This window comes from Ascaphus truei, chromosome 3 (genome assembly GCF_040206685.1).
Source record: "Ascaphus truei isolate aAscTru1 chromosome 3, aAscTru1.hap1, whole genome shotgun sequence".
Classification (NCBI taxonomy): Eukaryota; Metazoa; Chordata; class Amphibia; order Anura; family Ascaphidae; genus Ascaphus; species Ascaphus truei.
This window is the reverse complement of record NC_134485.1, coordinates 437,247,814-437,263,409: the sequence shown is the minus strand read 5'-3', so window position 1 is coordinate 437,263,409 and position 15,596 is coordinate 437,247,814. Positions and strand designations below refer to the sequence as shown.

General features: G+C 40.6%; 1 protein-coding gene across 2 annotated transcripts in view; it reads left to right on the top strand.

The window, feature by feature from the left end:
- Positions 1-12,574, top strand: part of CD2 (CD2 molecule) — a 65,755-nt gene extending 53,181 nt beyond the window's left edge. For both annotated transcript variants that reach the window (XM_075592959.1, XM_075592958.1), the window contains exon 5: positions 10,556-12,574. In XM_075592959.1, coding sequence (XP_075449074.1) covers positions 10,556-10,953 — 398 coding nt within the window. In that variant the 3' untranslated portion in view covers positions 10,954-12,574. The remainder of the gene's footprint in view (positions 1-10,555) is intronic.
- The last annotated feature ends 3,022 nt before the right edge of the window (positions 12,575-15,596 follow it).

Genomic DNA, 15,596 nt, shown 5'->3' with positions numbered 1-15,596 from the left:
CTGCAGATTCAAACATTCACAGTTCATTCATTCATTCACGAATGAGACAAATATACATTCATATAGCAAACACTCAGAAAATGGTGGTTTAGGCCAAAATGGAGGTGATGATAGCCACTCACATTATCTCAATCTTCACAGTCCTCTCTTTTTATTCTTGAAAACATAGTCTTTTAAGGATAATTCAGATAAAACTCAGAAGCGTTGCACTGGCCTGGAGGGCCCCAATTTGCATGGCTTTGATAGTTCTGAAAACTCACAGAGCTGCTGGCTATCATATCAGCCAGGTTGGTCTTTCTGCCATCATCTTCATCTGTATTCCATTGAGGAGGACTGACTTTTCCTTCAGAGATTGCATCTTCCGTAGTGTCGTCTGTGATCAGTGGCATGGCCTGGGTAGAGGGTGTTATACACCTTTGCAGTATGGATTTACTGCACATGGCACAGACATACAAAACAATCAGAACAGCAAACACACAGACAAATCCATCCATCAGTTTCGCTTCTAGAAAAACCAACCAACATGGTAATTCCTAACAAAACCCACCTCTTATCTCCACCTTTCCTTAATCTCTCCTGTATCTCTGCGATCTTCTCTACCTCATGCTCAATCTTACCACTTTGATCTCTAAATAACATAACATTGCTCTTTAACTCGGGCACACACGCTAAAATATAGTCCAGAGCCATTCTATTCTGTATGGCCATTAATCTAATCTGTACCTGCTCTTGATTAAGTAAATTAATGAATGTAGTTGTATGATTGAGAACATCATCCAGTACATCCATAAGTACATTGAGCCTGTCATATAGCAACTCAACTCCTACATTAGGAAATAAGCTAGCCCAAAATTGTTCTTTCCATAGACTACTTTTCAACCTTTGTGCGTTGGAAGTGGCTCTGCTATTCCTGATCCTGCCAGTGGGTCATTGTAAAGGCAGGTACAATTGTACCTAGATAGCAAGACCCCGTCCAACCACATGGTAATACTCTGTAGGCCCATTTTCCACAAATCCAATACACTCCCCTAGGTAAACTAGAATTTGTGCAAGCACCTTTTACTATCTTAATTAAACTGAAAAATTAAGGCTACATCCTCCCTGTACATTTTTAGTTCAGGGCTGTAAATACATTTTCATACAAGTTTCATTAGTTGGTGGAGACACCTGACCCATAAATTGATTTGTTGTTACCAGTGCAAAATCCACCTGCAGGAACCTCATTTACCAGTGGAATTCGGTTTAGAAAAGTTTCCTGTAAACAAATTCAAATTAACATTTCATCATTTTAAATTCGGCATTAGTGTAAGGTATCCCTACTCAAGGGGTTAAATGTAATTCTCTCTTACGTCATTGGGGGCCACCAGAGTATGGCAGGGATTCATTGTATATATTCCCTTGTGACCCATTAACCTGTGTAGCATTGTGCAAGATTGTATGATTGTCTGCAAAATGATGTGACCATAAAACAATGAACATTACAAATATTTCAAAACTGATCATCCCTTATCATCATCTGGATGGTGTAGGCTGATCATGCCTAGTGGGGCATACATCTTAAAAACACACTCTAAAGCATAAAAAAATAATAATATTGAGTCCTGTAAAAACAAATTGTTCATTTAAGTCCGGGCCTTGATAATATTGAGTTCAGAAAAAACAAATTGTTTGTTTAAGACCGGGCCTTGCCTGAAGTCTTAATTCCTCGGTGGTTAAATGTTCAGGGATTATTGTGCCTAGATACACTAACTTTTGGTAAGAAACACTGGCTTGATGATTCTTTATCTTTGTTAACTGTTTACGGTGGTGCCGGCACTTTTTTCTTGCGATGATGCTGCTTTGTATTCTCCTTGGTAGACTGTATAAGCTGCACCTAAGTTTGGAGAGACTTAAACATTTCATTAATAAAAGCACAAGGAGAGCGCTTTTAGCCACTATAATTTAGTATCAGCACAAATTTTTTTTTTGTTTTTCACCACTATCTTGGCATCCGCGTATAAAATAAACACAAAAAATACCTTGCTCACCAATTACAAAAGAAAGAAATCAAAGGTGCATAGGAAAGTATCGTAAGAGAACACTGATAAGTGACAAGAGGTTGTCACTAAAAGTCCCTAAAGCTTGCACTCATTGTAAACTGTAAAATATACATAAAGTACCAGTTAAATAACTAATACCACTAATATCAAATTTATTACAGACCAAATGGGAAATATCCACATAAACTTAACCAAAACACAACTAAAACGTATACAACTTTTTTACAAGCTAAAAACTTACAAAATGCATAAAATGACAACTAATAAATCATAAATAAAAGAGTCCCCATGTGAACTAAATGGACAGTATACAGTAAACAAAAATGCTAATATGAACACAAAGCCCTATCAGAACATGAGGGGCCAGTGACCATAATATACTAACAATGCTAATTAGCTTCACCACAAAACACTGCGTAGTAGCAGCTTATCACATTAATACTTAGTTCCCAAACAGGCTCAAAATAAAGCTATCCAATAGTTATGCTGGAAAATGTAAAGAGATGGGGTATATCCCTCTCTACATGAATATTCATGAAATAACATGTTGCTATGTGTAGCAATGAGTAAACAGCACCAAAACACGACACAGTATGAATGGAGTCATATCGGCAAGGAATGTTCAAGGATAAATAACAAAACAACACACATAAGGTAATGTTGCAATTAACAAAATAGGCAGAGTCCGCATATAGACAGGTGTGTTATGGAAAATCACATAAATTATCCTCTCTTTTGTTCATATGCAAATCCTATGACATGTGAACAATATACGACATAAAGAATGATGGTATTTAAAACATCAGCAGCTTGAGATTTAAATATATATATATATATATATATATATATATATATATATATATATATATATATATATATGTCATGAATTTGACAATAGCTACTGCTTTAAAAAATAAAATCTAGATAGCCTACAGTTGCATTCTTTAAAATGAGAGGCTATAGATCAGGGTTCAAATTAAGACACCTTTTGGAGGGAAAGGAGAGGTAATGGTTAAAAGTTATAAAAATACATCTCATATGCAGTTAACTTTATAGGAAAAATTATTTCATATCTGATTTTATGCTTACCCGTTTATATTGTACGCTTTGTGAAGTACTGAGTATACTTTTGACACTATTCAAATACGGAAATACATATTAAATATTATTGTATTGTTAATGAAACAATTATAACAAATAGCGTTAAAAAACATCTCCTAATTAGAACAAATAGAATTGAAATGTGTTTACTGGTTTCTGCGTAGAGGTAATTTGGATACTGCATGTGGGGATTATAACCCCTTCTTGTAATAATTCCTACATAATGGGAGCTATGCCATCTAAAGCATTTCATAAACTATGAGGTATTTATCCTAAAATAGATACAAAAAACAAAAAGCATAATTTCACATTTCTCTGATACAGAGCAAAATGAACTTTACAAAAAATAAGATAAAAACCCAAAACAGACCTGTTTGACCCTGCAAACTCAGTCCCAAAAATAAATAAATTACAATATCATTCTCTTTCCCCATACTATAACTAAGCTGCTTTTAAACATTTCTTTTTTTTTTTTTTCTCAGCTTCTAGTTAACTTTTCATGCCTGGAACGTGGTCTTTGTACATTCCTTAAGCTGGAGGGGGGGGGGGGGGGGGCAGCCCACTTGGCTGCTTTTAACCTTCCCTCTTTTAAATGACTACTGTTCAAAAATCAGACGAGCAGTGTATTTAGGAAAACAAACCGTTAGTTTCCTATTATAAGTTTGAACAGAAAAACCTTGATAACACAAAAACAAACACAAAACCATCTTTGCAACCCTTCTTATAAAACATAAATCTTATTGTTTTATTTACTATATATTTATAATTCCTTATCTTTCTTACACACACCCACACAGACACATACACACGTTCTCTGAGTTTATCTTCCATCAACATTCATTCTTCTTTCTACAAAACTCCAACACGATCTTAATCTTGTGGGCCAGAGTAAAACTTAATAAAGCTTCCTTACTCCATAAGATCAGACTCTTTCTTTTTGTTTAAATAAAAAATAAACATTTACTTTTTAAAACTTTGCATTATGGATATACCTTGCTTTTAGTCCTGACTCCTCTAAATCAGCACATGCAATTTAAATTTAAAACTTCATTTAAATATTGTAACACAGTATTTCCTACGCCCAGGAACAAACATTTGCTACAGTGAAAAAAATACAAATTCATATTTGAGTCAGGGTGAAATTACTTCTTTTTACAACTGCCAAATTTTCATTCTCTTTTAAAATATTACACTAACAGACTTTAACATACAATACTTCCTAGGTTTATTTTAAATGCTACTGTCATGCCTTGTAAATGGCAGCAGGCTTAATACACTTTGACAAAAGGGTTTAAACTTAAATGACCCTTTTACAAGAGATTATTTGTTATTTTTATGATTAGTACAACAAGTGACAATGTGAAGCGCTATGTACACTAATGGCGCTATATGAATAAAGACATTTCATACATACATACATACATACATACATACATACATACATACATACATACATACATACATTAACTATCAGAGTGACACACAAACACTTCACTCCATGACATGTATATTATTATGCCATCAAACTAGTTTCTATGAGCTCTCTAAGATAAAAACAAACAAAAAACATTTAAAGTGGATGTCCTCTTTTTCTTCCATGCAGTATTAATGCATTCATTCCTAAAAAACTACTTTAAGATTCTTAAATTCAAGCCATTTCTTCCTAGGTTAATAATTAACTTCCATGTCTCACAGACATGCAACTCCTGTGCCTCACAGACATGCAACTCCTGTGACCTTTCAGTGAAAAAGGGTGAGGGAAGGGAGATGAGGAAAAGGGGATTAGAAAAAGGGGGGTCCAATAATGCTGCAGTTATTTTTAAAACAGAGCCTGATATGTTTCACTTTCCTTCTTATTCAATATATTCTGCGTCACTAAATATCCATTTTTAAAACATTTTATTGCCATAAAGTCCACACATAATTTCAAGGGACGTACCCTTCGCCGGCGACTGCTGAGAACGTAGGTTTCCCCATAATTCTCCTCTATTACACCGATCAACGTTAGCTGACCATGTACCTTACACCGATCAACGTTAGCTGACCATGTACCAATAAGGTGCCCCAACCCTTGGTATAATATAAGTAGAATATAGAGTTAAGGAACAGTGGCCTTAAAAACAGATACCTGCTGTTCCTTAACAATAGTTCTCTCCCCAAGTTCTAGGAGACTTAACACCTTATTAATTATTATACCTTCCGGGCCCTTACTTGGCCCTGCCGTTTAGCGGCACACGGTATAACCTGAGTTTATGGCAATAATACAAAAACAACAATAACAATACCTGATCAGTATAATATTGATAAACTCACGTGATACAGGGTGTCCCGTCACTCAGGTAGGTTGCCCATAAAGAACAAACTGTCTACAGATTACTCAAACAATTAATCTAACGGCTTTTTTTGTTAAAAAGGATAAAGCCATACCTTATTCCAAGTGTGCACGTTTGAGTAATGTAGGCAGCTGCTCCGTCTGGGGTCTCCTTGTCCCGAGCTATTGGGGTCCCTATTCGGGCGCCATCTGTCAAAGCTTAGAAATAAGATCAATGAGTCAAATACAGGGTTCAAAAAGTAACACATGAGTTTATCTGTACCAAGGCACAATTTGGGAGACAAGAATTCAGAAAGAACTCAAGCCTCTGAAAACATATTGCTTAGTATCACATTTTTATACATTTCAAAATGAGTAATACACCCCTTAAGGGGGCTGGCTTACAGATAAGTGATGATATGATGACATGCAAAAATACATATTTGTTGATGCCTAAATATGCTTTACATTGCTATATTCTTATCGATAATGTACCATAATGTGGGCCTCCCAACCCTGTGACATAAGGGAGTTACTCTGTCCAGCCCTGTATGTGACTGTATCTGTCAGATAAGAAAGAACTCAGATCAGCAGGAATGTCTAATCGCTTACGAATGCTATTTCAATTCTTGCCTGCCTTGTAGGAATTAAAAAGGGTTAGTTATATCTAGGAGCGATACTCTGCAGATTCAAACATTCACAGTTCATTCATTCATTCACGAATGAGACAAATATACATTCATATAGCAAACACTCAGAAAATGGTGGTTTAGGCCAAATGGAGGTGATGATAGCCACTCACATTATCTCAATCTTCACAATATCATACAACATTAAATTTAAAATGTACCTGGGGTGACCATTGGTCTTCCCATGAGAAAAATTCTTTCTGATTGTATATTTAAGGGATCGGTCACAAAGCAAAACAGGCAGAAAAATACATTGCGGTTTATTCGGATAGGACCTCAGAAACACACAGAAACACAAGAAACAGAGAATATACTTTGGGGGACCTTATACTTATTAGGGAAATAACTTGGGGGGATTTGGGCTCAAAATTAAGGAGTCTGGGGGGCACAGGGAGGCCCTGGTGTAATTCACACTGCGTACCGTCAAATCATGCCTGCTTGCTGGGGAAAATTAAGTGACTACCAGCACTTTGGCCCCACAAATCCTGCAACCAAAATAACTATATTTCCACCTAAATATCCCCCTAAAACTGGCACACAAGAAATTTCACAGTTCAAGGGCTAATGGAACATGACATAGAAAATAACAGGGTCAGTTCACTTTCAGGCACTCCATATCTGAGCTGGGGCATTGGAATGCTTCTTCACATGCAATTCACCAACCAGGGTTTAAATCACAGGACAAACACAATGCATTGCAGGTTTTAGAGCACATAAAACCAACATGTAGACACAAGAGCTTGCACTCCACTATTTGCACCTATCATGTGGGGTTTTAAAACCGTCTCTAAGACACCAGCTAAGAATACCTTAGTCTCTGCCCTGCAGCTATTTCTCATAAGAGGCCACCCATACAAGGCAACCCACTTATAAGCTTGCACAGGCAGTTGCAGGCCCATGAGGCAAAGGTAATACACAAAATTGAGTGTAAAAACAAGATTATAACAGGTATAGGTTTCTTTTTCCATTAGAATGTTTTTATTACATTTTCAGGCATGAATATGATAAAAAGGTTGATTGTATGTAATCCTTGTGTGTGTGCATGTAAGAATCTGAGTGAATTCTATCCATGTGAAAGTGTTATGTGCATTGAATAATAAGAAAAACGGTTTATTGTATATATACAAAATTACTATTCAGGGCAAGTGCTTCTAAAATAAGAATATAATTAATTGCTCATGTTGAAATTTCATTTTTAAAATGTGTACACCCCCACTATAATATAAACTAATTTACACTGGGCAGGGGAAAGTTTTGGGTATCTGTGGAGAAAAAGAATAAAGAAAGGATTAATTATTTTTGTAAACAGTTCGGTCACTGGAATAATAAGGATGTTTATCGTACTGGCCAGGCGATTTATTTCCTTAAACAGAATTACAATTCTTTTCCTCTAAATCTCCACAGATAAAATCAGGTGAATATGTTATATAGAAATAACAGGCGAAATATATTCTAGACACAAAGCTAACTAGAAGCTCAGCATTTTAAAATTAGTTTTAAAAGTTAATTATGATTAAAAAAAAAGGATATATTTATAAATTTAGTCTGCAGGATCAAACTGTTTTGTTTTCCTATTTATTAGAATAGGTGAGAAAATATGTGTCTGTTATTTTTGTAAAAACTGGTTGCATGTGTGAAAGAAGTGTAAAATTCTGTTTATTTTGTGTCTGCACTCTGTGCTCTTTTTGTGTATAACCAGTAACTAAAACTGTCTAAAGTATATATTAAGCCTATAATTTTCTGTTTAACAAAGACACAGTTGTAATTTTTGAATACCAGTAACATTATCGGGCTCTGTGACGAGCTGCATATTTTAAGCTGTCCTAAATTGTATTGCAGTAACCAGTAATTAACCTTTTTTTTGTTACAAGGTTTTGGCAGGAAGCCCAGAGAGTTATTTTGAGCTTGTTATATGGCTTGAAATGGAAAAAGGTGTAAATTGATTAATATAGAGTTCAAATGAACAGAGGACAGTAACCTAGAATGAGCACTCTAAACACCTGGTGGGTGGATAATGAAGTGGTTAAAACTTAAATCTTTAATATCCGTGTAAAATAATGGGGATTAAAACAAATATTAAACGCTCAGACCCTATAGTATGAACACAATGTAATGTTCTGGATCACTGATTAACTGCATAGAATCACTAAACTAGTGTCTTGCAGTGTGAACAGGTGGATAAAGTAACCACTAATCCAATGTAATCAGCACAAAAAAAAACTCTAGTGTTGATGTACGTATAAGTGTGCAGACCCTGAAATAGCAGTAAAGCAATGGACAAGGAAAACTGACCCTAGCCAGGTCTGCCAGTATACTAGAGGGTTCCATGTGGAATTATTTTTCTGCAAAGTTGATCAAATATTTAATATTTTATCATTTTTAACCATCTTTTTCTCTCAAATGTGTCCCACCTTTAAATCTGTGTCTATAAGTTTTTATGCTACAGGTTGTTCTTTCAGCAAACCAGATGTTATTTTGTGTTCTAAAAGTTTCTGTCAGAAGACTATAGCAGATTATATTTATATTCAGTAGGGTTCTTTTGAGATTTTTAATGTAAATTTTATACCCAAAGGTTTCAGGTTAGTTTTGCTATATGTCAAGCAATTCCATAAAGGTTATGCTTTAAATGCTGTTATCCTTTATGTGATATTGTTCACATGTAATAAAAGTGAACAAAAGTTTCCCAAACATCCAAATTTGAAGGTCCAACGTCTTTTGAAAAGATGTGTATGGTGGGCACATACCGGAAGGGTCTGATCTCAGAGATTTACGCGGGGCTAGCACGGTCCAGGAGTCCCGTCAACCACAATTATATGTTGAAATGGGCTGAAGACCTCAATCTTGTTATAGACAGAGATGAATGGGAGGATATTTGGGAAGCAGCAGCCAAAACTTCTATTTGCACTACTACTAAGGAAAATATATATAAGATTCTATTTCAATGGTACTTAATCCCGAGTAGGCTGAGCCGGATCTTCCCTGGCCTGTCTGACCTCTGTTGGAGGGGGTGCGGCCAGAGAGGAGATCTGGTGCATATATGGTGGACATGCCCAAAGATCCAGACTTTCTGGAATATGATATGCTCATTGGTTGAGGAGACGGTAGGAGTTGAGGTCCGGATGGACCCGCTGATATGCCTACTCGCGAAACCCATCGAAGATATATCTGTCCCTCTTAAAAAACTGGCCTCGTTCATTCTGACTGCGGCTCGCTGCTCAATAGCAGCTAATTGGAAAAAGATTAAACCCCCTTCTAAGCAAATGGTCCTTCGCAAGGTAAGCGAGGTCAAGCTTATGGAATACCTATCGGCGCTCCTGAAACAGAATATAGTACAATATGAGAAAGTTTGGGCACAGTGGCCTTATAATTAAAGAGATTAAAAATGAGATATGGATGCTTCAGTTGGACTCTGCATTAGACCACTAACCCCTCTAAGGGGGAGTTCATGTCTACTCAGGGTCTTTTGACAAGGTGGAGGGGAGGACAACTACACCCCTTCCCTTAGCTCTCCCCGTTCCTATCCCCTCTCTCCCCCCTTCTTCTGTTCTTCTCTCTTCTCCCCCTCTCTCTCTCTGCCTATCCTTTACAGTACTAATATAAGGGGTTTGATCTAAGATCCTCCTAAAACTGTTAATTCTCCCGGACGGGATCTACATAGTAGAATCTAAATGCATAGGAGGTTACAAAATACTAGGGGCAGATCGCCTCTTCTCGATCAATCAACCTTGAGATGCTTCGGGTTGTTCACTTTTAAATGTATATGGTAATTAAGTTTACTGTCTATAAACAACCATGTGATGTGAATGTACCCCTGTCAGAAAATAATAAAAATGTTTGAAACAAAAAAAAAGTGAACAAAAGGAGGGTGTTATTGCTGTTATTATTACTGGCTGCCCCTGAAACCGTATGGCAAGGGCTGAGATTGTCAGCTCTTGGGTCTAATATTGTACCTTACTGTGCTGCCTATAATTTTTCCCTTTTATACTGTACCCCATAGGGGTATAAGATAGGAACGGTGTATGTGGGATTAACTGTGTAAGACCAGTGGTCTTGTTTCTTATAATCTTATTTCTTATGTAATAGATATCCTGGGACAGCTGGTCCAAAGCTGAAATACTTTTACCATCTAGTCTTCTGAGAAAATAAAGCTTGGCTGTTTTAACCTATTCAGGCCCTGAAAAGAACAGAGCTGACAGATACCATTTTTAACCTTACACCAATGATGGCAGAAACACTGTAACTGTAATATAAATGTATGTGCCTTACTATTCCAGGAGTGTCCAGTAACGGAGATTTCCCTGCTTCAGCAAATAGCTAAGAGACAGCAGGCTGCGCTTTACCTTTGTTTATTAAGGGAGCCCGGCCTATTCCATCACGCACGCTCTTCTAATGCCCCTGCTTTGTGTTCCGTGCAGATGGGGAGAGGCGCGTCGGTGACACGCGGTTAAATCCCAACACTCAGCGGCGTGAGCTGCCAGAACCTCCCACCCAGACCAGCGCCGGCCCACACACGGTGCCCAGGCCCATTCCAGAAGCGAAGGAATACAGACCGGTCGATAGAGAACCACCTCACCAGAGACTGGTCCAACCGGTACCACCGCACCATGCCAGGAGGACACCTAATCCGAACCACAGCCAAAAGGGACCACAGCTACAGGAGCAAGGCGAGAGAGATGCCAAACGCCACACGCAACATGTGCCTGATCCTGCCGAGAAACCCGCCTTACCCTCAAACCATCCCACCGGGCAGCCCCCGAGACCTCAGCACCGCAAACAGGCAAAGCCCCCCCGCCAACATCGGAACAACTATTAGCCAAATCACCGGCTGGGTACTGGCTGCGAAGTTAGCAGCAAATGTACATGTTTCATTATTCTGTATTCCTCGGGGTGTGTAATATATATATATATATTCCTCGGGGTGTGTTTTATATATATATATATATTCCTCGGGGGGTGTTATATATATATATATATATATATATATATATATATATATATATATATATATATATATAAAAGCAGAAGCCCCAATTAGCGGCCAAGAGTCTGGGATAAGTATAAGGATTTTAATATATGAGAGAGAGAGACATGCGGGACAGAGAGAGAGACATGCGGGACAGAGAGAGACATGCAGGACAGAGAGAAAGACATGCGGGACAGAGAGAGAGACATGCAGGACAGAGAGAGAGACATGCAGGACAGAGAGAGAGGGAAGCAGAACAGAGAGAGACATGCAGGACAGAGAGAGAGGGTAGCAGAACAGAGAGAGACATGCAGGACAGAGAGAGAGACATGCAGGACAGAGAGAGAGGGAAGCAGCGAGAGAGAGAGAGACATGCAGGACAGTGAATTAGCGAGCGAGAGAGAGACATGCAGGACAGAGAGAAGCAGCGAGAGAGAGACATGCAGGACATAGAGAAGCAGCGAGAGAGAGAGAGAGAGACATGCAGGACAGAGAGAAGCAGCGAGAGAAATATGCAGTTTTGTTCTCCAATGCAACTGCAACACACATCACTGCGAAATGCTCAAAGAACTAGATTGGTCGTCACTCGAGTCTAGGCGCAAAGTTCACCTTTCCTGTCTTGCTTTTAAATACTTTCTGGGCAAGCTACCCAGCTACCTGAACAAGCTCCTCACCCCTACCACATGCAGCACCTATCACCTGAGATCAGACTCCAAAAGATTGTTCATGGTCCCAGTGAGCAGTGAGAGGAGACAGTGAGCAGAGAGAGAGATAAGTGTGAGAGGAGACAGTCAGAGCAGTGAGAGAGATAAGAGTGAGAGGAGACAGTCTGAGCAGTGAGAGAGATCAGAGTGAGAGGAGACAGTATGTGCAGTGAGAGAGTGAAGAGTGAGAGGAGACAGTCTGTGCAGTGAGAGAGATCAGAGTGGGAGGTGACAGTATGTGCAGTGAGAGAGAGAAGAGTGAGAGGAGACAGTGAGCAGTGAGAGAGATAAGAGTGAGAGGAGACAGTCTGTGCTGTGAGAGAGAGAAGAGAGACAGTCTGCAGAGAGAGAGAGAAGAGTGAGAGGAGACAGTCTGTGCAGTGAGAGAGATAAGAGTGAGAGGAGACAGTCTGTGCAGTGAGAGAATTAAGAGTGAGAGGAGACAGTCTGTGCAGTGAGAGAATTAAGAGAGAGGGGAGACAGTCTGTGCAGCGAGAGAGATCAGAGTGAGAGGAGACAGTCTGTGCAGTGAGAGAGATAAGAGTGAGAGGAGACAGTCTGTGCAGTGAGAGAGAGAAGAGTGACAGTCTGCAGAGAGAGAGATAATAATGAGAGGAGGCAGAGAGAGTGATAAGAGTGAGGGGATATAGAGCGAGCTCTGAGACTTGGGGTAATTTCTTGTCGCCAGTGGGATTAGATTGTACAAATAAGAAAGTTATGTTTGAATAATAAGGAGTGTTTGGCTGAACTTTTTTTTTTTTTGGAATTTACATTTGATTAAAGTTCAGTACATCATACATATAAATCATTACATCACTTATTTGGGGGTAACAAGTAAAATCAAAGGTAACACAACATGGGAAGGAGGGTATGGGGATGGTAAGGGTATGGGGAGGGGGGTATGGGGAGGAGAGTATGGGGAGGGTACGGGTATGGGGAGGAGAGTATGGGGAGGGTAAGGGTATGGGGAGGGGGTTATGGGGAAGACGGTATGGGGAGGAGGGTTTGGGGAGGGTATGGGGAGGGGGTATGGGGAGGAGAGTATGGGGAGGGGGTTATGGGGAAGACGGTATGGGGAGGAGGGTATGGGGAGGAGGGTATGGGAAGGGGATTATGGAGAGGAGGGTATGGGGAGGGGGGAATGGGGAGGAGAGTATGGGGAGGGGGTTATGGGGAAGACGGTATGGGGAGGAGGGTAGGGGAAGGGGATTATGGGGAGGAGGGTATGGGGAGGAGGGTAGGGGAAGGGGATTATGGGGAGGAGGGTATGGGGAGGGTAAGGGTATGGGGAGTGGAAGGGTATGGGAGGAGGGTATGGGGAGGGTGGGTATGGGAGGGTAACGGTGTTTTTCCTCTTTTATTTTTCAAATACCGGAAGGAAATCGGCGCATTCCCTGCCACGACCGCTACATTCGTTTGTGAAAATTTGGCCGCGAAAATCTGGAATTATAATATTTTCCAGGCAGAGTTTTCTGAAGCCGGCGCTTTGCTATTCGCACAAGAGCACTTTTGAAAATCCTGTCGATGTTTCTGGCGCAGAGAATCCCTCGTCTGATTGGCTTAGGGGTTTCTTATAGTATTTTGGAGTTCATTCACAAAATACAAAAGCCAATCACAGCGTGGGAACTTTCCTTCCAGCCAATCAGAACGAAGCCGGTCTTGTGAAGCCGGGCAAGTGGGGATTCTGAATCTGCCGAGGGACATGTGCAAGTTTGCCACCTAGTCAATTGCTTTTCAGATGCCCCCCGCTGGGTCAGGCTCCTCGGTGGTGTCCAGGGAGTTCGGGGAGCGCGGAAAACGTGTAACAGAAGAAATGTTCGGTAATGCAATGAGATGTGTTCCCACAGATGTCTCTGTATTGTGTATATAAAGGTTCCTTTATCATACGATTGTGTAGAGTTGTCACGTCTGGGATCAGCATATGACGGAATCCTAACGACATGTAACCAGGAAAGAGTACAGACTGCTAAAAAACACTTTATCTGCAGTAGAACTGATAAAATGACACTCACATGGTGTCTGAATCGTATGCACATTTGGGTAAAATGATCAGCGCTAACAGTAGAAGTTGCAGAGTGGTCTCTCTGCTCGATACATTGAGGCACTCCCGCCGGCTGTCTCCTCGGGTGGAAGACTCGGAACAGCTGTGGACGAGCAGGTTACGCTGTGTGGAGAAAAACAAAAAGAAAAACAGCGCACAACGCACATCGTGAAGTGTGTTTAAAAAATAGAATTGTATTTAACAGGTAATAGTTCTGCGAACATCAAAGAAAGTTAAGACAAGCATTCCATGTACTCAGACACGGGTTAGCACACGCCGGAACGGAACGAGTCGTCGTCACCGCACCCTCAGATAGCGTCAATCACGGGCTTCTGGAAACGTGGGGTTCCCCCCCAGGTAGGGGGCCTCTCACATAGTGGCACTATTTAACCTCCTTGGTAAAACGTCCCTTCCGATTGGTTTCTCTCCACGGTGGTGTCAGTCTCACTGATGAAAATCGTTCAGGCAATGTCCATGAGTTGGAGCAAAAAATGACCCCCCTCCCCCTTACACCAACCGGTGTATCGGTTAGGATAGAAGCCCGTATATTGGGAAACGGGGGGTGATGTCACAGGGGTCACAATTAGAAATGAATGAACAGCCGGGATATACCAAATTATAAACCCACTGAGCTCAACATATGTACAGTATCAATGGCTTACTGCAGGTTCTTATCCCGCTACACAAGATAAACAATGCTTAGGAGCTTCAGGGGTTACCTGAAAGAAAGAAACAGGATTTAGCCTTTAAGGATTCAATAGTACAAATTAATTCTAAGCGTTTCGTAGCGCTATGCTACTTCTTCAGGGTAGTATGTACTAAATCAAACCAAAGGCTAAATACCCAATGGTGTGTGCTATAGTGGCTTATCATGCCCATATTATTACAGTATATGGGTATGATGTACCACTATACTACTCAATGGGTACAGGGTGGGTAGCGGGCCAGGGTGGGTTAACCCCTTAATTACTGTAGCAGTTATTAACCGCTAAGGTGATTAAGGGTTTAGGTGACATTAGATTGTATTTATTATGTATGTACAGTATGCTTTCCGGCAACGGAGGATAGAGGGACCTGCTGTATCCAGAGGAGGAAGCCCTTCATATTGCTGTGGTAAGTAGAACTGTATTTATGTACTTTATTTATGCTTGCTAATGTTGTGTTTAATAATTGGGAAATAATCTATTATCCATATCTGGATAATAGTTATTTTGCCCATTACTGTACTGTATGTGTTTGGTGGTGCGGGGGGGAGGGGGGTGGATTGATTTATTTTAATGTAGGTCCATATTTTATGTTTTTATATACAGAGTTGGTACCGCAGGTCTGCGGGGACCTCTGAAAACGACATGAGGACCCATGGGTCCCACCTGCGGACCCACGGGGGACACCTGCGGGGACGAATTGAGGGCCCCACAGCTGTGAGGGCCCTGCGGACCCATAGGACAACCAAAGGGCCCCCAGACCCCCGTGGAAACCACCCAATGGCCTCAGACACCTGTGGGGCTGACCCGGGGACCCTCAGATACCTGCGGGCCCACCCATGGACCCCATTTCGGGCCCACGGGGACCCATGAGAACTACCTGGAGGCCCACGGTGCCTGGCGGTGACCACCAGAGGGCTCCAGACCCTGGGGTACTGGTGCACTGTGAAGCCTGCGGACACCTGCCGGGACCACCGGGGACTCCCGTCGGCCTGGGGTATTAATCCTGTGTGTAAAATAATAAATCATGGTTTTATGGGGGGC